Source organism: Chaetodon auriga, chromosome 16 (genome assembly GCF_051107435.1).
Source record: "Chaetodon auriga isolate fChaAug3 chromosome 16, fChaAug3.hap1, whole genome shotgun sequence".
NCBI lineage: Eukaryota > Metazoa > Chordata > Actinopteri > Chaetodontiformes > Chaetodontidae > Chaetodon > Chaetodon auriga.
The window spans coordinates 19,531,078-19,554,890 of NC_135089.1; the positions used below are offsets into that span (position 1 = coordinate 19,531,078).

General features: G+C 42.9%; 2 protein-coding genes across 3 annotated transcripts; both read right to left on the minus strand.

The window, feature by feature from the left end:
- Window positions 1–1,540: 1,540 nt before the first annotated feature.
- Window positions 1,541–9,904, minus strand: LOC143334353 (all-trans-retinol 13,14-reductase-like). The gene is made up of 12 exons (XM_076753122.1): window positions 9,739–9,904; window positions 8,814–8,996; window positions 7,430–7,568; window positions 7,077–7,179; window positions 6,307–6,502; window positions 6,023–6,220; window positions 5,033–5,152; window positions 4,771–4,909; window positions 4,399–4,508; window positions 3,410–3,576; window positions 2,567–2,726; window positions 1,541–2,429 (listed from the first exon to the last, which is right to left on the minus strand). Exons 1-12 carry the CDS (start codon window positions 9,902–9,904, stop codon window positions 2,278–2,280), a joined length of 1,833 nt encoding a protein of 610 aa, XP_076609237.1. The 3' UTR covers window positions 1,541–2,277.
- A 2,038-nt stretch (window positions 9,905–11,942) lies between these two features.
- On the minus strand, window positions 11,943–22,969 carry mpp2a (MAGUK p55 scaffold protein 2a). 2 transcript variants are annotated; one of them, XM_076752408.1, is made up of 14 exons: window positions 22,867–22,969; window positions 19,013–19,061; window positions 18,401–18,501; window positions 18,135–18,290; window positions 17,758–17,928; window positions 17,430–17,537; window positions 17,039–17,158; window positions 16,738–16,869; window positions 16,510–16,612; window positions 16,076–16,144; window positions 15,780–15,941; window positions 15,406–15,608; window positions 14,563–14,691; window positions 11,943–14,415 (listed from the first exon to the last, which is right to left on the minus strand). In XM_076752408.1, the coding sequence occupies exons 2-14, from the start codon at window positions 19,041–19,043 to the stop codon at window positions 14,239–14,241; spliced, it is 1,662 nt and encodes a 553-aa protein (XP_076608523.1). In that variant the 5' UTR covers window positions 19,044–19,061; window positions 22,867–22,969; the 3' UTR covers window positions 11,943–14,238. The 2 variants fall into 2 exon arrangements, with proteins under 2 accessions (XP_076608523.1, XP_076608524.1); XM_076752409.1 differs by lacking the exon at window positions 22,867–22,969 and adding an exon at window positions 22,723–22,827.
- Between the last annotated feature and the right edge of the window lie 844 nt (window positions 22,970–23,813).

Genomic DNA, 23,813 nt, shown 5'->3' on the forward strand with positions numbered 1-23,813 from the left:
TCAAAGACTGCGTGGCCCTCCTGCTGAGTGAGGCATTGCATTTGTGTGTGTGTGTGTGTGTGTGCGTGTGTGTGTGTGTGAGTGTTGCAATATGTATTTCATTCAGGGCGACCTTGAAAAAGACTTGCTCTCAGTGGAAGTTCCCTGTTTTAATTATACAACTATTAGACAAAAAAAAAACATGTCATACATTTCTAGTTAGTGTAACATGTCACAACAAGTCCATTAATTGAGATCAAAAGAGCTCAGTGAAGTGTTGCAACAAGCAGCCAGAGCACGCTTTGGGAATATCCAGTCGGTGACCTCGGTGATACCAGGACGCTGGCAAGTCCACTCCCAGTAGTAACTGGGAGGAGTAATTAATAATCACAACGGACTCATAAAACACAATAAAGAAACTCCAAATTGAGTTCCTGCTTGCGTGTGCTCACAAAGACTCACCCATCAAGCACAACAACAACAACAATGCCAGTCTACATCCATCCCATGATTATGAAAATGATCTCTCAGTTCCTGGTCAGCAATTCCAAAGCGTCAGCATGCATAGCGCCGTGACCAATAACATAATCACTAGATGAGAAAGAATACCACTACACTCTAAGGAATCTTCAAGATTCAAAGACGATTCAAGACAACCTGATGTAATTACAAAAGACATGGAATAGATCCATTTCTTTCTCAACTTACAGGATACTGATGATTGATGAGGAACAAACAATGCTTAGTGGAAGGTCAGTGAGTCACTGCGGCTGACCTACTCTGTTTAAGGAGGTATGTACGCACAGTTACTGTAATATCTGGCTTCTCATGTTTATTGTAAAGTTATCCTGCTGCATTACTTTTGGAACCAGATGTCACTGCTTGTGCATGAATGGTAGGTGGACAAACTTGCTGGAGTTGGAGGGATTCCAGATAAAACAAACAGTAAAAGGCCTCAAGGACATGTGGATATGATAGTTGTATCTTGGCTCATCCAAATGACAAAACAAAGCAAAGTCTACAGGCATGGCTGCAGCTTTGTGAGGCTGTAGGTGATGGTGAGGCCAATACTTAATTTCCCCAGCGTGGCATCAATAAAGTCCTGTCTTATCTGGATGTTTATCAGGTATAATGCTTACCACTTTCACCATTTTAGTTTAGCATGTTATAATGCTAACATTTGCTAATTAGGGCTTAACACAAGGCTGAGACTGAGGCTGAAGTCATGTGTTGCTAAAACTCTATATTTACCCCAAACAGTATTTGAACTGTGCCATGAAATGCATTGTGAAGAATGACAGCACATGGAAATCAATTCATGCTGTACAATTTACATTTTAGAAATATATCTGCATTGGTGTATAAGACTGTTGCTACTATTAAATTTGTGAGTTGCAATTGTTGCAATCACTGCTCAGAATGATTAAACAAAAACCAGCAGACAAGCTCGGGTTAGGGAATTATCAGTCATTTTATCATACTGTAGACAGCGGCGACATTTTTGCTCATGTTACAATCAAAACCTTTATTCTTTCTCATCATTTTGATTTATATTCACAGACATGCGGTACCATCAGTCTCTGTTATATCCTTGTTTTTGATCACTGCATTAGCAGCTGTGTTAACTACACAATGCTTCTCATGGGTCGAATTTAAAGTTCTTCACATGCAGTAGAACCACAGAAGCAAGAATGTGATCCGTTCTCAGCATTATATAATCTGTACACAGAGAGGAGTTAAATAAGGCTGGGTAGTGTTAGACCCTGTCCCAGTCTTTTATTCTGTTGAGTTTACAGCATGTATATTCATCTATAAGCTTGACCTTACTAGTTTTTCTGATCTCTGTTCTGCTTCTCTAGTGCCTCTCTCTTTTCGTCCTACCTGTTTTTCTTGAAATCTTGCATCAGCTGCACTTTCTTTACTTTCTCCATGTTTCTCTGTCTCCACTCTTGCATGTCGTTTTTAAAAAGCTGCGTGAAGCAACACCTTCACTTACATAATGTTAATGACTAAAAATCTAACGTCGTGACAATAAAGGTTATGAGCTAGGGAGATTCAAGCTGCTTCAACTATCAAGCTAAATCAAGCTAAACTGGAAGGTTAAAAACTAATAATGACAAAAACTAATACAAATAACTTCAGCCTCTTCTATGTGTTCATAAGTGGCTGCTTGTTTCATGGTCTTCTGAATGACAGATTATCATCTCAATCAGTCAGCAGCATGCTGAAGATTTCAATCCTTTTGAACGGGAGAGGAGGCAGAAGGACTGTCTTTCACTGTCCACCATAACCCTCTCTCTACCATGTGAGCTTATGATTGGTCTTTTTGTGTTTGAGGCGGGTCTTCAGGGCTAGAAGGTCAATGTAGAGGATCTGATTGAGCACAGCAGAGGCACAGAGCAGTCCACCATGCAGCGCCCCAGCCATGCCGTTACAGAAGACGTCCTGACCTGCACACACACACACACACACACACACACACACACACACACACACACACACGCACAGACACACAAAGAATCGATGAGCAGGTGTGTCAGCCTCTGTGGAACCCAGACCAGGTGAGACTATCTGTCAGCCAGGTCACCTGTTAGGTAGAGTCCGTCGATGGGAGTCTGAGCTCGTATCTTAGCAATCGTTTCTGGGGTGAAGCGCTCCAAGTTGTGTTCAGCACCGTACATCTCACCTCTCGGAGCACCCAAATAGTGGCCATTAGTTAGAGGAGTGGCAGCATCGACCATCACCACCTGAAGACGAACATCAACAGCAGATAATGGTTAATGTAGAACTGTGGCCACGTCTGGATGTAGTTCAGTTAGGAACACTAGAAATAAAACCTGGTGACTTGCGTGGCAGACACAGCTGCCCTCTGCTGCTGCAAAGGACTGTGATTCATTTGTAACAGCGGCTAAAAAGCTGTGCAAAGATGAGGCTTGCGGTCATTTGATCCTTCGTTGATGGAAAATATACTGATTGATTGAAAGCTCAAAGCGTAATTTCTGCTTTATCTAAACAAGCTGCTTTTAACCAATTTTAATGTTAACATGCAGCTACAAATGACCACCTTTGACCACATGAATATTAGACCGTAAGACAACTGAATGATGAATGACAAAGAATGCTATGTTTAGATATAAATATGACATAACTAAATTGATCAACTCACAAACTGTGCAGACATTGAACACTGACTTCTAATTCCCATGAAAATACAACTGTTTAGAAATGCGGCCATATCTAATACAACCACCAGAGGGAGACATACTCCTGTTACTTGACACCTAACAATATCAGCTGAAGTGTAAGCTTCATTTACTGTTCTCCTGAGTGGAAATGGTCGTGGATAGATGAATCACAGAAATGTGACACTCTTACTAACTGTATAAACCCATAAACAGACATATATCCACATACAGACATGGATACACACCTTATCTCGCAACTGGGGGAAGATTGTTAGTGCCCAGTCTAGCAGCTCTTGGGCCATGCTGTTTTTCAGATCCAGATAGTCCTGTCCCCTCTTGCCAAGCTTTGTCCCCTCCCATTCCTCGAACCACTCATAGCGGGCCATAGTTAGCAACGTCATACAGGACTTACCTGCACAGAGACAATAAGAATAAGAATAAACTTCATTTGTATAGCAAGCTCAAAATGCTTTACAACTAATAAATCACATGCACCAGGTGCTTCCCAAAAAGACAGAATGAACATAACAACGGAGATAAAATCAAGTAAAATACAACATTTTGAAAGAAATACCTCATGGCATAAACACAGGGAAAAGTTTAAAGGTTTCAGACCTTTATCAGGAAGTCACAGCTAGTTAAAGGCTTAAGAGAAGAGATAAGTTTTTAGCTTTCTTCTTAAAATATTCAGCAAGCTGCTTCCCTGATATCTGTAGGCAGTGTGTTCCAGAGCTTTGAGACGTGGTGGACAAAGGCCGCATCCCTGATTTACTTTCTCACTTTAAGTGAGCGCAGAGCAGCTAAAACCGGACTAATGTGCTTTCTCCTCTTGGTTCTGGTTAATAGCTGCAGAGTTTTGAATGGGCTGAAGTTTCCCCTTGTTTTGGAAGTAAATAAATAAAGAGTTGACTTGAAATAAAGGCATGAATCAGTTTTTCAGCATTTTTCTTTTATTTGTACTTTCTACTTCAGCTCTGTTTCTAAGGTGGAAAGATGATCTTCAGTCACATCAGAGAACACTGTTTGACAGATGGCAGGGAACCATGTTTAAGAAAAGAACTTGGAATTCGCTGTTGCTGATTGCATGATTGCTGATCTCCCAGAAAAGAGAGCAGAGGATCAACGAGGCAAAGACAGAGATCAAAGATGGCAAAGGAGTCACTGAAGTGGACGGCGGTATCAGATTTGATGGCCAGCTGACAAGCAAGTATACATTTGCGTGTGAATGTGTTACCTGGGTGTCTGATGCTGGTTGTAGGATCTTTAGCAGATGGGAAGGTGATGAACATCATGGGAATGTTCCCCAGTACCTGCTCTCTGCTCAGAGAAGAGTATCGCTCCATACTTCACACACAGACATACACAAACACACACAAGCTTATTAGGCAGAACAATGCAATAAAGTGGAGACAGGGATGGGTTAAATTAACATGGGATGTGTTGTTAAACTGGTAGGGACCTTAGAGGCTTTAGATAGATAGATAGACAATTAAGTGAACAGTAGAAAGTAAAGCTTAAATGTGTTCAATTTGGCAGTAAATCTCAATATAATGATACAAGAAAAAGGAAGAAAATTTAAATGTAATAAAAGACAGAAAAAACCTACAGTGAGTCCAAGTCATTGTCTTTATACATCCAGAAGTTGGTGGAAACAATACCCAGCTCCTCTTTGGATCCGTCCAGACCAACAAAGACCAGGAAACAACCCATACCATGACGCACCATCCCCAACAGTGACTGGATCTCTACACACACAAACACGTTAAAGTAAATATGTACCAGAAAAAGATGACAAATCAGAAGAAGAGTGCGATGTAGTGTTAACTGCCTGCAGTCAGGTGATGCAGTCAGTCCACATACTAGGTTACCTGGTTTGTCCTGTACGTGCTGAGGTAGAAACTTCTGGAAGGTGTTGAAGATTCCAGCGTTGGAAATGACAACAGGGGCATGGACCTCAATCTCCTCTTGTCCTTTAAGCACTGTCACACCTAACACACATATACACATGATGTCAATCCAAAGGAAACACCCAGCATTAGGAAACCACATTCTGATATTGAAGCGAGCATGGAAACATTTTTTTTAAATGTTCCTTGTTTTTGCTGGTTTTTAGGGAATCGCAGAGTGGTTCTTTAGGTAGGATTGATATAATGTCTTGTTGACAAAGTTAACCACCACTGTCACAACAGTGCAGCACCTAGAAAAGATAAACTTTGATGGGGGATAATGAACAGATTGTAGAGTATTCACTACTAATATGGCTTCATTTTCAGTGCTAACAGAAATGCACAACTGTTGCTTATTTTTATAGTTTTGCTCCATCTGTTGCAAAATACTCAAAATACTGAGATAGTACAAGGTGCATGATGTTTAAGGTCCAGTGTGTAGGATTTAGTAGCATCTAGCAGTGAGATTGCAGATTGAAAAAGGCCCTCTCTTCAGCCAGCGTTTGGTTTGTCCATTCTGGGCAACATGGTGGGCTCTGTGGAAGAGGACCTGCTTCCTCTGTAGATATAAAGAGCTCCTTCTAAAGTAACGAAAACACAACACTTCTTTCAGGTCATTATACACTAATGAAAACATAATTGTGAATATTATGTTCCATTTCTGCCAACAGATCCCCCTAAATCCTACACACTTGACTACTTTAAACTAACTACTGCTAAAATGGCTACAGTCACATGACATTGCCTAGAAATGGGAGCTGAAGACTTGGACTTGAGTCAGACTGAATGACAAAAGACAAATAAAAAATAGGGAAATGAGGGGTGTCTCTATAAGACGTTGATGAACAGAATGAGCTGTGCACACATGCATGCAAAATGCCACATCACAGAATCAGTGCCTTCCTTTCTCACCATAGGCCTTCCCCTGCTGGTTGAGCAGGATACGTTGCACGGGAGCCCTGACCAGCACATCCCCGCCCGCCTGTTGAATGACAGGGATGATGTGAAAGGAAAACTCACTGGCGCCGCCCCGTGGATAGTACGCACCACGCTTGTAGTGGTGAAGAAGGAGAGCATTGATGAGAAAGCTGGACTCTTTAGGAGGGACACCTACAATGACATAATACAGAGCATTGAAGAGTGAATGAACTATGTGTGTGTGGTCTGTGATGCATGTGAGCGTGTATGTCCATCACCGTAAAACAGGTAGGCAGACAGTGCGTGCAGGTCTTTGTTCTGTGTGAGGCGAGACATTAATTCTGAATGGCTGGTCGCTGACAGACGGAACACTGAAGATATACGATCTAATAGGCCAGACTGAACCAGGAAGTTAACCAGCCAATATGGTATGAGCTTCAAGATGGCGATAAGTGGTGTCCGCTTTGAGGCGAGCTGTAAGAGGAGGAAATACATGCACAATTATTAATGAGAAACAACAGCATTTAATACAATACAGCAATAAATTACTCATAAAGCATCTTTTATATAAGAAATGCACTTTAAGTGTTTTGCACTAAGGTGTTCACAGACCACCAGGTGCCACCTGCACCTCACAGAACTGAAGGGAAAACAACTTCAAAATAATTAGAAATGGAAGCTATTGTATTAACATAGACATAGAAATAAACAAAGAGAAAGACAGGAGCTAAAAATGAGTTCTCGCTTTTTCGCCCGCTGTAGTCGGAAGATGATGATTCAGAAAAGTGGCGCTAAGATCAACAACAGCAGCAGCTACATAGAGGTAGGTGTCATCTGCAAATCATCCGTTTGCAGATCATGACCACCAGCGGTGTCACGAAAAGACTCAGACTTGAGCGTTGTGTTCAGTGTCAAAGGAAAACTTTGCAAAGATTTAACTTTACAACCTTGTTCATATATTAATTTTCGTCCGACTTCTGTTCCATCCCTTCTTTCCATTCTCATACATCATTCCATCACGATTATCATTAGCTCCCTCCTTCCCTACCTTCATCAGTCTCATGAATTCATCAATGGCTTCCTCCTCTCCCGGAAGCTGCTTTTTCAGGCTGGCTGCCATCTCAGTCTTTCCTGAATGGATGTGATACTCCCTGAGAATGACAGAGAAGGATGGTACGACGGGTCACACGTGGTGGCTCGTGTTTTCATTAGTTCAAAGACAGGTGGGACTCAAAGTCTTCTGTAGATGATTTCAAATGTGTCGAAATATAAAAAACATTTAACCATGGATTATTTAGGAGCTGTGAGAAGTATTGGTAAGAAATCGAGTTCATTGTCAGGTTTTATTTGTTTTTCCATTTTAAATGTACAGTGACTGTAATTTAACAAGACGCGCCCTACCTGCGCTGGTCATGCTGACCCAGGAGCACCGTGTCAAAGTGCTGCTCCAGCCGTGCGAACTGCAGCTGTCCCTCTGTGATCTGATCGAGAGCGACCCTCAGCAGGCTGTTTTCATGAAGCTGGCCCAGGTAATGTATACCTGGAGGTGGCAGTGGAGTGGTTAAATCAGCTTCATTTATAGAATGCTTTAAAATGGAAAACACGACACAACTTTGTCCCAAAGTGTGTTCACCTGTTTATTCTGCACTACATTAATGTTGACATTCATGTCAAATTACTATTAATCTCTTTAGGTTGTTGTATTGACATTTGTCTTTTGTTATGCAGCTGTGATGCTATATTAATGTAATTTGGCTTCAGCAGGACTACATATACCTACTGCATATGTCACTGTGTAGCATCATGTTAACACATAATGGCCAATCTAGTAATCTAAATGAGCTGCTTGGACATAAGGCAGCCTTCTTTGTACTTTGCCTCTTTGCCAGCTAAACAATGTTGTATGTTTGACATGCAATCATTTAACATCATGCTCTGTGCACACAAATGACATACTTGAAGAGGACAAATTAGTCATTTGTGTCCATGAATTATTAACTTCAGTGTCTTTCAAGTATTCACATGCTGCACTAATCAAGAAGCATGAATTTTGAAATAGTCACCACTGCATCAGGGCTCTGTAATTTGGTGTTTGGCATTTCAAAGGCATGTTGCTAAAAAATAATTCCCATTAAGCAATTTACAAATCAGGTAGATCATGGGGTGCTAGCCATACCCACATCCAATCAATTCCTACAGCTGATCAAAAGCAGTGCTGGGGTTTTAACAAACAGCTCTGTGTGACTGTTAGAGCTCAGGGGGATTTGGTTTAGATGGAAACAAGGCTCTGTTTTAAAGCATTAGTGACGTCATTACAGATTGATGAAAGCAGATGAAACCATAGGGCGTGATGGTCGTGGGAACACATGTTTGTGGCATGACCTTTGTATTGTATGGAACAGTTGTGCCACTGTCTTCCAAAGCAGTCGTCACAGTTATGGTTTATTGCATTGCACTGTATGACTTCAAGTTCACCTCACGGCTTTAATAAGAGTGCTTTGAGGAAACAGACTAAATGAAAAGACTGGATTGTTCATTATATCATCATGATTCAACTATTCAAATTATTTTATTCAGCTGAATCCTTTTCTTTTTTTTCCACTACAAAACACCGTCTAGGCTTAATATTTGAGTCATGAATCCTTCTTTGAAAACATTATAATGATCTTTCACCTGCAGGAAGAACATCTCAAACTGCAAATGAATAGAAAGGTGTGTTGCATCTGCAGGGAAAGAACATTCAGGTGCGCTGGTGCGTGTTTGTTTGCGTACTTCGCCTTCTTACCCACATCAAACTCAAAGCCCTTATTCTGAAACGTGTGTGTGCAGCCTCCAGCCTGATCATGTTGCTCCAGGACTACAACCCTCTTCCCGGCTTTGGACAAAAGCGCTGCAGCTGTCAAACCTCCCACGCCGCTGCCAATCACCACCGCATCGAGAGCCCGGGGAACACGGTCCACACGAAAGCCTACAGGGGAGCACATACAGCGCTGTAAAATCAGTCTGGTGGAAGGTCATGAAGCTGGTCTTGAGAACACTTTCTTGAAATCTTGAACGTAGACATGTAGGTTTTTAATCGCACCACAGCTCTTGTAGACTTAACTGCAGTCAAAAGATCCACAGAGAACTGGGATCATCAAGGTCAGGAGGACTAACGGTCTGGAAACCGTGAATGTCTGCGCAAAACTTTGTGCCAATCCATCTGTTAGATGTTATTTCACTGTCTAAGTGAAAGATTTGACCTGCTCGTGGCACTAGAGGAGAAATCAGAGGTCACCAGAGAACTGGGGACCATAAATATTTGTAGCAAATTTCATGGCAACCCATCCGTTAGTTGATAAAAAATTTCATCCTGAACCACAAATCTCAACCTCGTGTTGCCGCTCGTGGAAAAGTCAGTGGATCGTCAACGTCTGTTGGCTTAACCATGACAGACCGCACCAGTGGAAATGTGAATGGAAATGGCATGCATCCAATCATTATTGAGATATTTCAGTCTGGATTAAAGCTGGACTGAAGTTGCTATCCCTGGAGCGACTGGGATTTCTACTCTGAGTTAGAAACTTCTTTCTCACCGACAGCAATCATTTTAAAGACTGCACTTGCGTGGTAGTTGAAAAAAGTTTGTCAAATGAATGTTGAAGAATAAGACAACAGTATCATACTAGACACCAGAATCAAGGCTCTGCATCACAAACAACCCTTCTTGCCTCTCTTCAGTCTTTCGTCCCTCTGTTTGCTGTCCGTGACCAAGGGTCCCGGTGGTCTCAGGCACTTCTCGCTGAACACCTTATAGCGTTGCCCGGTGGTGAGGAAGAAGATGACGATCATCACCAGCAGCACACAGCTCAGCACACCCAGCAGCCACCACCACATCGTGCCTCCACTGACAGCGGGATGGAGAGGAGAGGACCAAACAGCAGAGACGAAGAGGAAAACAGAGCAAGCAGGAGAAACCACTGAAAGAGACGGGATGAAGAGAAGGAAGGAGTGAAGGATGGAGAGAAGGAAGATAAAAAAGCTGTCCTCCAACAAGGCTGTCTCTCAAAAGGAGCAGTAAAGTGAAAGAAGGAGATAAAGAGGGTGGAGAGAAGGAAAGGGAGGACTGATGCTTATTAAGGTTACAGGCTGAGTAAAAGGAGATAGAACACATGACCTTTTGGAAATTCTGATCCCACAAAGAGCAGAGCAAATAAGACATTCTCCACACCGAGGACATGAGACAGAGACAGAGATGGAGAAGAGAGGACTGGCTGTTGTCACCTCGCTACACTGCATTTAGACTGCTGTACACACCCATAACACCGATTTGCTGCTCGTTGCTAGACTGCCTTAGGATCCATACGTTTACAGGCATTTTATTGTATAGTAGCTGAAATATCATACTCTCCATGACATGACTGTGAAATAGTTTCAGGGCTGAGATGCTCTGATTGGGCAACTTTTGGGCCGCATGTACGTTTTCTCAAAACACTGGAGCCAATTATTACATCAATAATTGATTAAACCGAAAATGTAATGAACTGCAGCATACAGTGCAAATTCAAATGTAAAAGTTCAAATAAATGGTTAGATTAACACTGACAACACTGACTTTCATTCTCACTTCATTCTCGATTCTTTAATTTTTGTTTTCTTGTCTTCATAAATCCTTCATTCGTGCATTCATTTGGACTCCATCTTCAGCTTTTCATATATATGTGTCTCATTTTAAGGCGTTTTGCTTCTCCTTTTTGACTGGTTGTCACAGCCTGTGGCTTTTCTATAAACATGTGTTCAAACTTCAAACTTAATTTATTTATATGGCACTTTTCATACTTAAAAAGCAACACAAAGTGCCTCACAGAGGCTAAAAACAACAAAGAAGAAAACCCAGCCCTCCCGCCCCCATAAATACACACAGACACACACGCACAGACACGCACGCACACACACACCCGCGCATACACCCGTACGGACAAGATAAGGAATAAGCCACCTTTGGGGGCCATCCACACTGAGAGGGCCCCCGGTTCATGACCGGGGAGCGCCACCCAAGACCACCCCGACCCAGGCTGACAGGAGGCCCCACACCAAGGTGCAGAGGCCTCCAGCCATCCAGGCCAGAGCTGTCCCCTCAGCAGCGCCCCCATCAGTAGACCAGGAGCAGTTCCCAGTGACGGGGGCCCCCATGAGGAAACACTTGACCTAAAAACCAAGGACCCCCATGAGGAAACACTGGAGCTAAAATCCAAGGGACTAAGACATAAACATAAAATAAAATAAACTGAGTAAATGAAATAAATAGCAATTAAACATGTCGTTAAAACATGCAACTAAAATAAGATATGAACAAGGACAAATATGATAAGAAGCGTGATTAAAGGAATAAGATAAATCAAACAAATCAATTGAAAGCCTGATTAAAAAGGTGGGTCTTGAGCCTCTTTTTAAAAACATCAACAGTCTCGGCGGCATTGAGGTTCTCCGGCAGGCTGTTCCACAATCGGGGTCCATAATAACTAAAAGCCGCCTCCCCGTGTGTTTCACATTGTCATTTTGAAGGCTGATGAAGGTCCATAATCAAAACACTCCATCTTTACTAAACTTTGTGCTTGTGTGAAGCAATTCAACCTTTTTTTTCATGACTGAAATTTCCAACACTCCATCCAGCAAATGTTTATCAGAGCATTAATATATAATCACATGGGCAAATATGCAAATGTGCAGGGCAGCGCTGGGAATCAGAGGACACTGTCACTGTCCATCAAGATCACAAGGTGGTCGACTCTGCCTGTAAAAATGTTTGTATTATGTATTTTTTGCTGTGAGGAGACCCATGAAAATGATCCAGATGATGTCATAGTGATCACTGCAGCACCTGTTTATGGTAAAAATGATTCTGAATCTCAAAATGAATACTCCTTATGTAGCATTTTGGAATGAAACCCTTTAATAGTTCATATTTAGTACATATACATTGGACATATGTACAGAACTGTCAGTGAGCCATGTTCTGGATAGAAGCTGGTAAAGCCAAAATCATTTTCAAGTTCCAAATGCACTTTTAAATGTACGCCAGAGAGTAAAGATACAGTGGAAAAGATGTTTTTATTGCATTCATGAGTTTCATAGGAAAAGGACACAGTGAGGTTTTGGAAAGTCCTCGAGAGAACAACAAACGCGGTGCACAAATCTCCAGAGATCCAAATATAGCTGCCGGACAAAGAACACTTTCAAAAACTAAAGCAGAAATATAAACGTCATTTTTACAAAGAATGAGCCACTAAAAACGTGTCCTCTAACACGCCTATGTTTCTCATTTAGCGCTGAACGATTCGTTTGTGCATCAAAGGTATTCAGTAGCTGCCACATTAAAAGAGTACAGACAAGCTGCTCGATGAGCTTTTTCCAGTTGGCACCATGGACAGAGTGACGTGTGCAGTGACCCAAGAGTGCACGACCCGACATCTGAGAGTCCAAAGAAAAAAGAAAGGATGACTTAAATGTTTTGAAATGCAAATTATCGTCACACTTTCATTACAAAGTGCTTCAGTTTTGTCGGGTTTCTGCCGTTTTGTTGTTGTTGTGTCGTTCACTCGCAGGCCGCTGCACGCATGTCTTCACGGATAACATTCTCAAAGTAATCACTACAGTGTCACATACTGTAAATACTGGGCAAGAGTCTCATACCCACTAAATAAGTATCTATTATATCATTGTGTATCTACATGCTATCTACATGTTTGGAACTGAGTGAAACTAGAAATACCACAAAATAAAAAGTGCAAATTAGGAATGACAGTGAGAGTGTTGAACACGTTGAAGGCAAACAGAGCTTGTGTAGGTTTTCTATGTGTGTGTATGTGCTTCTGTGTAGAGGGGGTTCAGACTGCTACCATATCTGACTGTTTAGATATGCTAAGCTTGTGAGCTGCTCCATAAAGTCAGCATCAACTGTTCCACATCTGACAGGTGGTTTCATTTCAACATGCTGTTGTTTGATTGCCGCATGATAACTAAGTTTAACAGCTGCTGATTGGCCCCAATAAAATAACATCCGTTCTGTGGTTGATGAGGTTCAGCATCTGCCTATAAAGACCTCGTCACACCAGAGGCGGAACAGCAAAATCAATATTTGTGTCTGTCGTTGTTGATGTTGGGGCTATACTCACGGGGCTAGTGCTAACTGCTAAACAAGATGATTCTAGAGGTGGCTTTTTCTTCCTCTAACCTCTAAGATGGGAAGTGATTTTAACATATGAACGTGCACATTGCACGTCTTTTTGCTGCCTTTTCATTACATGTGTAACTGCTTGCGTTGCCTCTGAGGGTAAAACAAAGAGAGAGATATGGAAGGCGGCCTGACAACACACACACACACAGAGGAGATGGGCTGCGAGGTCGTTGCCACTCAATCACATAGAATTAGCCAAATATAATAGTCTCCAATAAAAACTAATTTGGCATGAGGAAATCTGTGGTTTCTGATTATTGTGCTTTACACAGCAAATGAAGCAAAGCATGTGTTACTCTAATAACTAATCATAATACGATGAATGACAGTCATAGAAGCTGCCCGCCTTTCTCATTTCATGTCACTGTAAATTGGAGGCATTTAGGTTTTGCCTCTGACTGCCTGACAAACAAAATCCACGTTTTAGATGCACTTTTTAAAAGAGTCTTTAAATGAAAAACAGATTCAATTGATCCAGGTTTGCTGGTAAACTAGCCCTCATAGCTTCCAGATTAAGTGGAACCATCAGCACTGACCTCTCTGATCATGAAATGTAAACAATGACAAAGTCTGCTGATGATCATCAGTAATGGCACAATTAATGTAAAAACATACAAAAGTCTTTGTTGTAAAGTCAATGCACAAACAGGGACACACGCACGCACACACACACACACACACGCAGTCCTCGATGTGTCCCGGTAAAATTTGTGAATTCTGACATTCAGGACTTTCCTCTTTTTGTTCCCTCCTTCCTGACCTCTAAGCACAAAAAAACTAGAATCCTCTTTAAATAGTGGATGTCTTATTTACACACTTTGATGAAAACCTGGAAAGCTGTTACTTCAACAAGAAAAGAGCTTTCTGATGCTGAGCTCCTGCTATGATTTCATCTCCGTGGAAATAAGAACATCCATTATTTACAGGGACATATCAGTGCCTTCGCCTTCTTCTTCCTTACTGCCCTCTGTCCTCTGCCCTCCACAGCCTTTTTCTAGAAAACCCAGGTGACGGGGACCCACTGGGGGTTCTTAGAAACCGTCTCCAGGGCGGCCTTGACGGTGCGATAGGTCTCGTCCAGGTTGTCGTTAACGATGCTGAGGTCAAAGTAGTGACCGTAGGCCGCCTGGATCTTGGTGCTCTCGTCGCATGTCCTCTGCAGCTCTTCATCCTGAGACGGAAGACACGTGAGTTTTGCTTGTTCCTACTGGGTTCTTATTGGAGTCACAGGAATTCTTCTCTGACTCATTTCCAGTTTACACCAAGCTGCTTCCTGAGCTGAAAATGTTTTCTCTGCATGCCTGGAAGTGTCTCTTACCGTCAGCGTCTTAGCAGCCACCCCCGCCTCTGCAGCTGACTGGTTCATCGCCTTTAGCACCTCGAACTCTGGGGACTGAAGGAACACCACGTAGGGCAAGAACTCCGAGGTCCTCAGCACTTTGAGAGACTAGAATGCAACATGAACACACAAACTCATCCGATTAGGAAGCGAGTCTTTGAGAGTTTTAACAACTGGGTTTAGATTGGCTGGCTGGAGTTTCCTGACTGGTCACGGTAAATGACGAGCTATGTACGCTCCTACAACATCAGTTGATGTTCAAGATGTCCTTGAGCAAGACACAAGACACTCAACTGACTGAATGGAGCTTTACAGTGGCCAGCATTGTCTGGTTGCCCTGGACAGCTTCAAGCCAAACTGAGCAATTAGAAGAAAATCGGTAAGCACTACGTTTATGAGGCTGTATTGCATTGGACTGTGTTACCATGACAGCTGTGTTACGGATACTGATATGAAGGATCAAGAACATAATGCCGTCCTAGTGTACATGGGTTTCTATTTTTCTGAGAAGTCAGTGTAAGTGAGTTTGCTTCATGGAACTACAAATATGATGAAGTGCCACGATTAAGGATAAAAAACCTGAAAAAATGGATTTCATTCAGGCTCCTTCAAGCTGCATTAATCAATATTTTTATGTTAAAAAGGATCACATGATTCTGTGTGATGTCAAAGCCACAAAGAATTCTCACCACACTCTCCAGTTCCCCTTTTAGAGCCTCATGTTTTGCATTTACAGTCCACAGCCTCACTGGTGTGGCTCTGCATGCTAAAACAGGGCGCTAAGTTGCTCCATAGTGTGTTTGTGGTGATGCGTGTGCGTACCTGGGGGTTGGCGTCCAGTATGCAGACGCGTCCAGCCTCAACCACCTCATGTATGGAGTCGATCTTGATTCCGTACAGGTTGCCGTCATACTCTCCGTGTTCAAGATAGCGGCCGTTCTTGATGTCAGTGTCCATCTTACTGCGGCTGGTGAAGGCGTACATGCGACTCTCGCGATCGCCCTTTTTGGGCTTTCTGGACGTGTCTGGACAGACGTAAAAACCCACTCATTTATGCACACACATGTATTTCCCCGTATCAGCTTGTTCCTGCTCTTGATTACAGCTATATGATGTCTTAAGGATGACTTAAGATTAAAGTCATTGGAAGAATAACTTGTGTTTTGATGTGTAACAGACTACTTCAAATGTCATACATGGAATGGTGGTGCCAAATAGAAGTGGATCCCTCAGTAAGAGCTTGTTTTTCAGTCTCCGTCGCCCCACACCCTGGGCACCAATCAAAATCAGAGTTTTCCTCTTGAAAGGCGGGACCTTGGCCACCTCCTCATAGAGCAATATCTCATGTCTGTCAAACTCTGAAAGAGCAAGAAAGAGAGGAAGGAATTAAGGAAAGAAAGTAGGAGGGAGGAAGAGACATACGGAAAAGTTGGAAAAAATAGCTTACAGGCCAACAAAATGATAAGACGTTTTACAGGACAGGCTTTCTTACCTGCATTTTTGGTGGTCACATACATCATTTTCTTCTTCTTCTTCCCACCAACACCAGTACAAAGATTCCCTGTCACATAAATGGAGTGATCAGAGCATGAATAATGCTTCATGCTTGCCAATCGCTGGCTTATTGTGCAGCTGTTTGGTGAGCAGCTGACTAGTATCGTCATAAGATTGAATTTTCGTGAATCAGAACACTCTTTGCTGCTCCGATTTTTGAAGAGCAGAGCATTGTCTGCCTAATTTCATTAAAATTCATTAAAGCTCCTCTGATCACTGGTACTTGGGTTACCACATAAAACTCTCTACTTGACATTTATTTGCAGACGTTTCCAGATAAAATGTTCTTCATCTATCACTCATACATGAAATGCAGAATTAAAAGGCTTTATTTACATCATCATTTTCTTATTATTCATTCTTTCCCGTTACCTGCAGGCGCCAGTTCCACATCTCTCTTAACAAATGCTTTCCTCTTCTCTTCCAGCATCTGACTGGGGATCAATCCAGCACTACCACCCTCCACATGACGAGCCTGTGTTACACAGACACAGACACACACACACACACACACACACACAGAACACATACATGAATTAAAAAAACACTCGTGGTCCTGTGGCTATTTAAATCTAAAGAAAATCTGTTCTTGTACTCCACCTGCCACCAGTTGACGTCATCCTGGTTGACGATCTGCAGGATGTCTCCTGTCTCAAACCTTAAGCCCGCCTCCTTGCAGGGAATCAGGTTGTCATTGGCTGGATCGTAGTCATAGTGGCACTTAAAGAACACCTGAGGAGACACAGATACAGACAAGTCTTTATCCCAATCGGCATTCGACAGTGTATGCCATTCAATAAATATCGTTTCTGTCCATTGCTTCATTCACAGCAAGCAGCACCACTTGACAAGTGGTATGACCATGTGTGCCTGCTCTGTGTGTCGTGTTTGTATCTGTCACCTGTCTTGGCGGGATGGTTTCATGGTAGCTGGGGAGTATCTTCAAAACTACACTCCCACTGGCTGCCTGCAGCTCCTCCTGCAGCACCCTGGGGTCCTGGCCCACCTCTCGTCCATTCACCTGCCAACACATTGGACAAACTTTCTGAACAAAAGTTACTGAAGCAGAGGACCCAGGACAGAGCCATGAGGCACTCCACAGTTAAGATCAGACAAAGATAGCAATTAGGAATTTTCTTGACCTTTGAACAAAGCCAGGCTGTTTCCCCCTGCTTCCCGGGCTTTTGTGCTAAGCTAAGCTAACCAGATTGTGTGACTTTAACATGTTTCAGTCCAAACTAACCCTTTAGAACACCACAAGTCCCACAACAACACAAACTAAACAATCTTACCTCTTTGATGATATCTCCAACGTGCAGCAGTCCTTGCTGGTCGATCATTCCTCCATGGAGGATGCGGGCTATAATCAGCTCACCAGCCTCCACCTTGAATGTCACACCCTGAAACATAATCAATGCAGGCTACTGTTTCTATCATCATTTACAGCAAAATCAGCAGCAATCTGTTGTGTACTGTATAACTACAAGCACAACATTCAGGAATGTGGAACTGGGGACATCTTTGAATCACTGATCACATGTTTTCGCGACAAACACTAAGAGAGCTGAGAGTCAACTCATCAACTCGTGTCAACAGTGTTTGTGTTTTAATGTTACCTACCAGATGCTCCCCCGCCACTTTGCGTATGCCCACCATGCGGATCGCGTCAGGTGGAGGGGGTAGGTTGTGTTTGTGGTCGCCTTCCGGCTCATGATCCACAAAATCGCACGGACTCGGGGGTGGGCTATCACATGTCTGTGACGCCACTGAATCATGAGTCTCCAGTAGAGACTGAAAAGACGAAGAGGAAAAAAAAAATTCTGTGTTAGATATGAAATATCGAAACTTCACATTGTTTGCTTTTGTTGTCAGATTCAAATTCTCTGTTTTAACTACTTCTGTGAGGAGAGAAGAGTCTGATCTTTCCTGTGTGGCCTTTGACAGTGGCCTATATTTCTCACTGTACTGCATGTACTGTATATGTGTGCGCTCCACACCTGGAAGTGAGGCTGTGTGAGTATGCGGGCGAGCTCAGCTGCAGTGTTGGAGTGGTGTGTGAAGGGGTCCAGGTCTCTGAGTATCTCCTGCAGGAGCTCCACGTTGTTCTCCCTCACTGGCGACAGACGCGGCTCCTTCAGGCTCTCCTCTTGCTCCTAACACACAAAGACACACATATAGATGGATACACACAGACACAACAACAAGTCCATTTAATTACAGATGTAATGAAAAGCGGGTGTGTATTCATGTATGTGTGGCACACCTGAGGGCTCTCCATGATGCCTTTGAGGTAGATGAGGTCCAGGTCATTGGCCGTGGTGGAGCTGGTGGTGCTGTCACTCATTGCGTCCACCACCTGGGGCACTATAACACACACACACAAAAACACACACACACACACACACACACACACACACACAAAAGAGGGGCAACAAATGAGACAGTGACAAATGAGACAGAGCTGTTCTGGCTCTTACTGATTTTAATTCTTTTCATCTTTGATGTAGCTGCTGGACCTCTGCTCATTGTTGGGGGAATCAACATGGGGATCAAAGCCCTTTTAGGTTTCTTGCTATTCTGCGACTAAACTTAACCAAATATACTCCGATCATGAAGGTAACTCTGTTACAAAGAGCTTCATCTGCAGCTACTATTCCATGACAGCTTTTCAACAGAAACCATGCTCTCCTTAAGTATTACTTTGGGCGACATTACTTTTTTCCCCACATCACATATTCTTACACTGGTATTCTTGTTTTTACCCCCTGGAGAGCCTTTCTGCAAATTGCTTGTGAAGGCGGGACGTGAATAAAGTAAACATAGTGAACAATCAGAATTTAATAGAAGCGGAAGGGGGGGGAGTGTCTCGTCTCACCAGGTTCTGTCCTGGTGGAGGCCACAGGCATGGTAGAGCTTCAGTCAGTCTGAGAGAGAAAGATAAAGTTCACCATAAACAATCAACTCATTGAACATAGGGTGAGTTACACCTACTGTCCTATAACCCGAATAGAATCACAGACTTTTCTGAATGCAATTATTATCGTTATTATCATAATTTACAAATTCCAGCTGAAAGCTGCCTTCAGCAAAATATCACAATTTTCTCATCCAGCCCATTCCTCTGTATGGTGGGGTCCACATCACAGACACACCTGCTGGAACGAACATCTCACAGAATCTTTCCATGCATAATTCTGCAGATGCATTTTACACACACACACACACACACACACACACACACACACACACACACACACACACCAACAAATGCACGTAGAGCAGAATTAGGCAGATACCCACTGACATCTAGCATTCAAAAGAGAGCGCTCAATTGGTCTTATTTTAAATCTCAAGATCTTAAATACAGCCCTGAGACACCCTCCATCCAAAGACCTCTAAACAAAAGAAGTGAGCCCAGAAAGCAGTCCTCTGTGTCAGCTGGTGCTGAGACTAAGTGCAACCCAGTGCCAACATGTCACAACCTGAGGGACAGTTAGTGACCTACACACACACACACACACACACACACACACACACACACACACACACGCAGAATGAGGCTGCAAACATAATTGTACGTTTTAATAAAAGCCTGCACTCCCTTGGTGAAATTAAAGGAATAATCTGACCAAATGTGCTTATTTGCTTTCTGGCAGAGGGAAGAAAAGAAACGCTGACCCTTCGCTGAACCGTAAAGGTGCTCTCACACTGCTACAATAGAGAGCTGTGGCTGCAAAAAAACACTGCAGCGTGGAAGGAAACACGGCTTGGCGGCAGGAGTCGTCAAGGGAGTTAAAGGAATAGTTTGGCTTTTCTGGAAATACACTTCTTCCCTTTCTCGCCGAGAGTGAGGTGAGAAGATCGACAGCGCTCTCATGTCTGTGTCATACGAAGCTACAGCCAGCAGGCATTTGAATTATCGCCCCACCACGACACACACACACAGAGCAGGTAGTGACATCAGCAAGGGAGGGCGGAGCTCCAGCGATTGTTCTGGAATTGAGCAGCCATACTGAAAGAGCAAAAGAGGGATATAAAAGTGAAGAACGAAAGAGAGAGAGAGAGAGAGAGAGAGAGAGAGAGAGAGAGAGAGAGAGGGGGTGAGGGGGCGAGGGGAGGGGATGTGGGCGTAACTAATCTATACATTACCATGACAACAGACACAATACAATGGCAATTTGGGTGGAGAGAGGGGAACAAAGAGGCACACACACCCTTTAACTACACATGGAACCCCTTCTACATCAGTAGCATTCATGCTATCTATCTATCTATCTATCTATCTATCTATCTATCTATCTATCTATCTATCTCAGTGTGTTGCTATGACAAAGCTGGTGATACAGCTTGTGACTGCCATGGAAACCTGCCCTACTGTTTCCTTCACGCACGCACACACACACACACTTCCATTGCTGCTTATATGCTAGAGTAGGCATTACACAACACCTCAGGCAAGAGCAGCAGGACAGAGTGGAAGAAGAGAGGATCACGTTAAAAGTAAAGCTTGTGAAGAGGAGAGGAGGGTGGAGGGATGATTGGATATAAAAGTGAGGAAAAATTGGATTTCCATCCATATCAGCTTTGTTTCACTGACATTAAGCAAGCTGATGACAGAAAATGTGATGGAAAATATTACAAGGTATTCATTCTGGGCCCCGAGGAGGAAGTTAGACTAAAACATTCGAGCTGGCCGAAACTGGATTTTTCAAGCCATTAGCAAAATCAATATTTCTGGTTATGCTGTTTCTGAATTACCCCAAACATTAATTTCTTCAATTTCTTGATATTTATCAGCCAAACTATACATTTTTAGATATAAACACCATTATATCTGTGACAAACTGAGACTGGTATTATACAGTACTAATATTACACAGTTTAGTCTGTATCAATGTTGTACATGAGTGAATGTCAGTTTGGGTGTGTGTGTGGTCGACTGGGAGAAGTGTTGATTGTAAGGTGTGACAGCAGCAGGAAAGAAGGACCTGCAGTATCTCTCCTTCACACACAACGGGTGAAGCAGCCTATCACTGAAGGAGCTGCCCTGTGCAGAGAGTCCTGCATGGGGTTGGACCTGTTCTCCATCAGGGATGATAGCTGAGCCATCGTTCTCCTTCCTCCCACCACCTCCACTGGGTCAAGGGTGCATCCCAGGACAGAGCTGGCCTTCGTAACCAGTCTGTTCAGTCTCTTCCTGTCAGCAGTCGAGATGCTGACCAGTCCAGAGAAGATAATTTTTGACAAAAATAAAAAAAATCGTGGTGTGCTATATCTTGATTGCACATTTGACTGCAGTGTGTGTACTTCAGTGCTGCTGAAATATTACAGACAGTACAGTACTGTGCTTTATTTGACTTTACTCAGTTACCTGTCTTATGTGTTCTATGTGCAGGTATATGTATATATGTCTGTGTATGCGTATGAACAAAATACTATTTTCACTTATCAAATTTACATAATAAAATGTCGCAGCTACTGCAACAACGAGCAGCTAATGGGGATCGACCATGAAAATTCAGCATTGGTAAAAATGATATACAGAACAATAGGAGAGAGTTAGATGAGGGGAAAAAAACGCTTGCTCAGCAAACAAATGACTGATCTTCACTGCTGTGAACTCCATCTGCTACCCTGCATCTCCCTCTTCCTCCTCACCTTGCCTCTCCTCCTCACACCTCTCTCCATTCTCTGTCCCTCCTCACTGATTTTTCCACTTGTCTCCTTTTCTCAGCAAATCATCATCAGCTCCCATTGCCCCATCCTCTCCCTCCCCTCTCTGCCTTTACACCTTCCTTTGCTCACATGCCCCTCTCCTCCTGACATCTTCCCCTCCATTACTTCCTTATTTACTCCCTCTCCATCATTGCCCCTCCTCCCTCCATCTCCCACCATCATCCATCTGCTCAGCTGCGCCAATATGTAAAGAAACAAACGCTGCTGGGTGTGCGCACACACACACACACACACGCACACCATTATACACAATACATAAAAGGTGTTGATTTATATTGCCATGTCTCATACACACAACTAGGTTTTAACTGTGCTGTTTCCTTATATGTAGCGAACCCATTTGCTTTAAATGACTGATGAATTGAGATCTTGACACAACGCATTTTAACATGATTTCAGGGGGAACTATGCCAAAATATAATATAATATCATATAATAAAGTAATATAATAATCTTCCAGTGATGTTATCATTATCTTTATGCCCATATGTGTGTGTGTGTGTGTGTGTGTGTGGGTGGGGGGTGTCAAGTGCCTGATCACGGATATTTTGACGTCAGCTGTCAGCAATGTTAGTGTGTTTCAAAGGCTCTTCTCTTTATACATATTCTATTATTAAATTTACATCGTTACTCAGTGTGTAACATACACACAACCCTGTACGCACCCCCACACAGAGTGGTCTTCTAATTAGTCTCAGGGGTCACATATAACAAAGCATGCTCTCTCTCTCTCTCTCTCTCTCTCTCACACACACACACACACACACACACACACACACACACACACGCACACGCACGGTTTGGCTAGCTAGCAGGGATACACACGGTACCGCGCGCACACGCACGCACCTTTGTCAAGCCTGTCCAGCGGTAATGTTAGCTGCTCTCTCACAGCGAAGAGGAAAAAGAAGCACAAGATGCTCAATGGTGACCGTAACAGATGAAGATAAAGCCGCCATGTCCTCTGTGTTGATTAAGAAGCCGTCCACCTACCTTTCAACACGATGAGACACGCTTGCCGCTGTCTGTGATGTCTCGTGCGCTTCTTGTTGTCGTCTGGCTTCTTTCAGCCGTCAGGGACAGCGATAGTGTCAAGCGTATATAACAATATGCAATGACTTCCGACAAGATTTCAGAATAAAATCCGTTTGGCAAGTATATTACACATCGAGTGAATTAAAAAAAAATGTTAAATAATGTCGACATGATGCAAATATAAATTAATTTTGATGAACGAAACTATATGGTATACGCTATAAAAAAGGGTGAAATTTTAACATATTTAACATTCAAACTTAATTTTGAAGGCAGATTCCATATATTTCCGGTTAAATTCTACACAATCCTGGAGACCTATTGTTGCAGTAATTCATATTACAAGAGTATTAAAGGGCCAGGGCGTTGTTTTGTTTTTTTTTTGTTGTTGTAGTTTCCTTTTTTTTTTCTTTTTTTTTGTAAATGAGCACTTTAAAATAGCCAGAGCTGAAGCTATGGCAGCTGTAACACCGACTCACTGACTGGACAGGAGAGAATGATGGCAGGGGGCTAATCACAACCCTGAGAGCTGAGTTTAAAGTATATTCAGAATCAGAATCACATGTGTAAGCTGGGAAAGAAGCCCTTTAGACAGGCCTTTGAAATGTAAGTCCAAAGTTTCCTTTGACTTTTTGTGTATGACATTTTCCTGTCATGCACTGTAAGCGCCTTCATTTCTGATAAGTGAACACTGTCAGTTGATCCTAAACCCTAAAAACTGATGAGGAAAAATTACCAATCCAAAGTTCCCATACATCTCTGTCAATGGAAGGATGCTGCAGCTGTAGACGCGTGCCTGTGTGTGTATGTGAAAACTGTGCAACAGCAGCATGCAGTGGAGAGATTTGAGAATTGCATTGACTTGCGCGGCAGCTGCAGTGATTTGGTGGAATGAGCAGTGACGG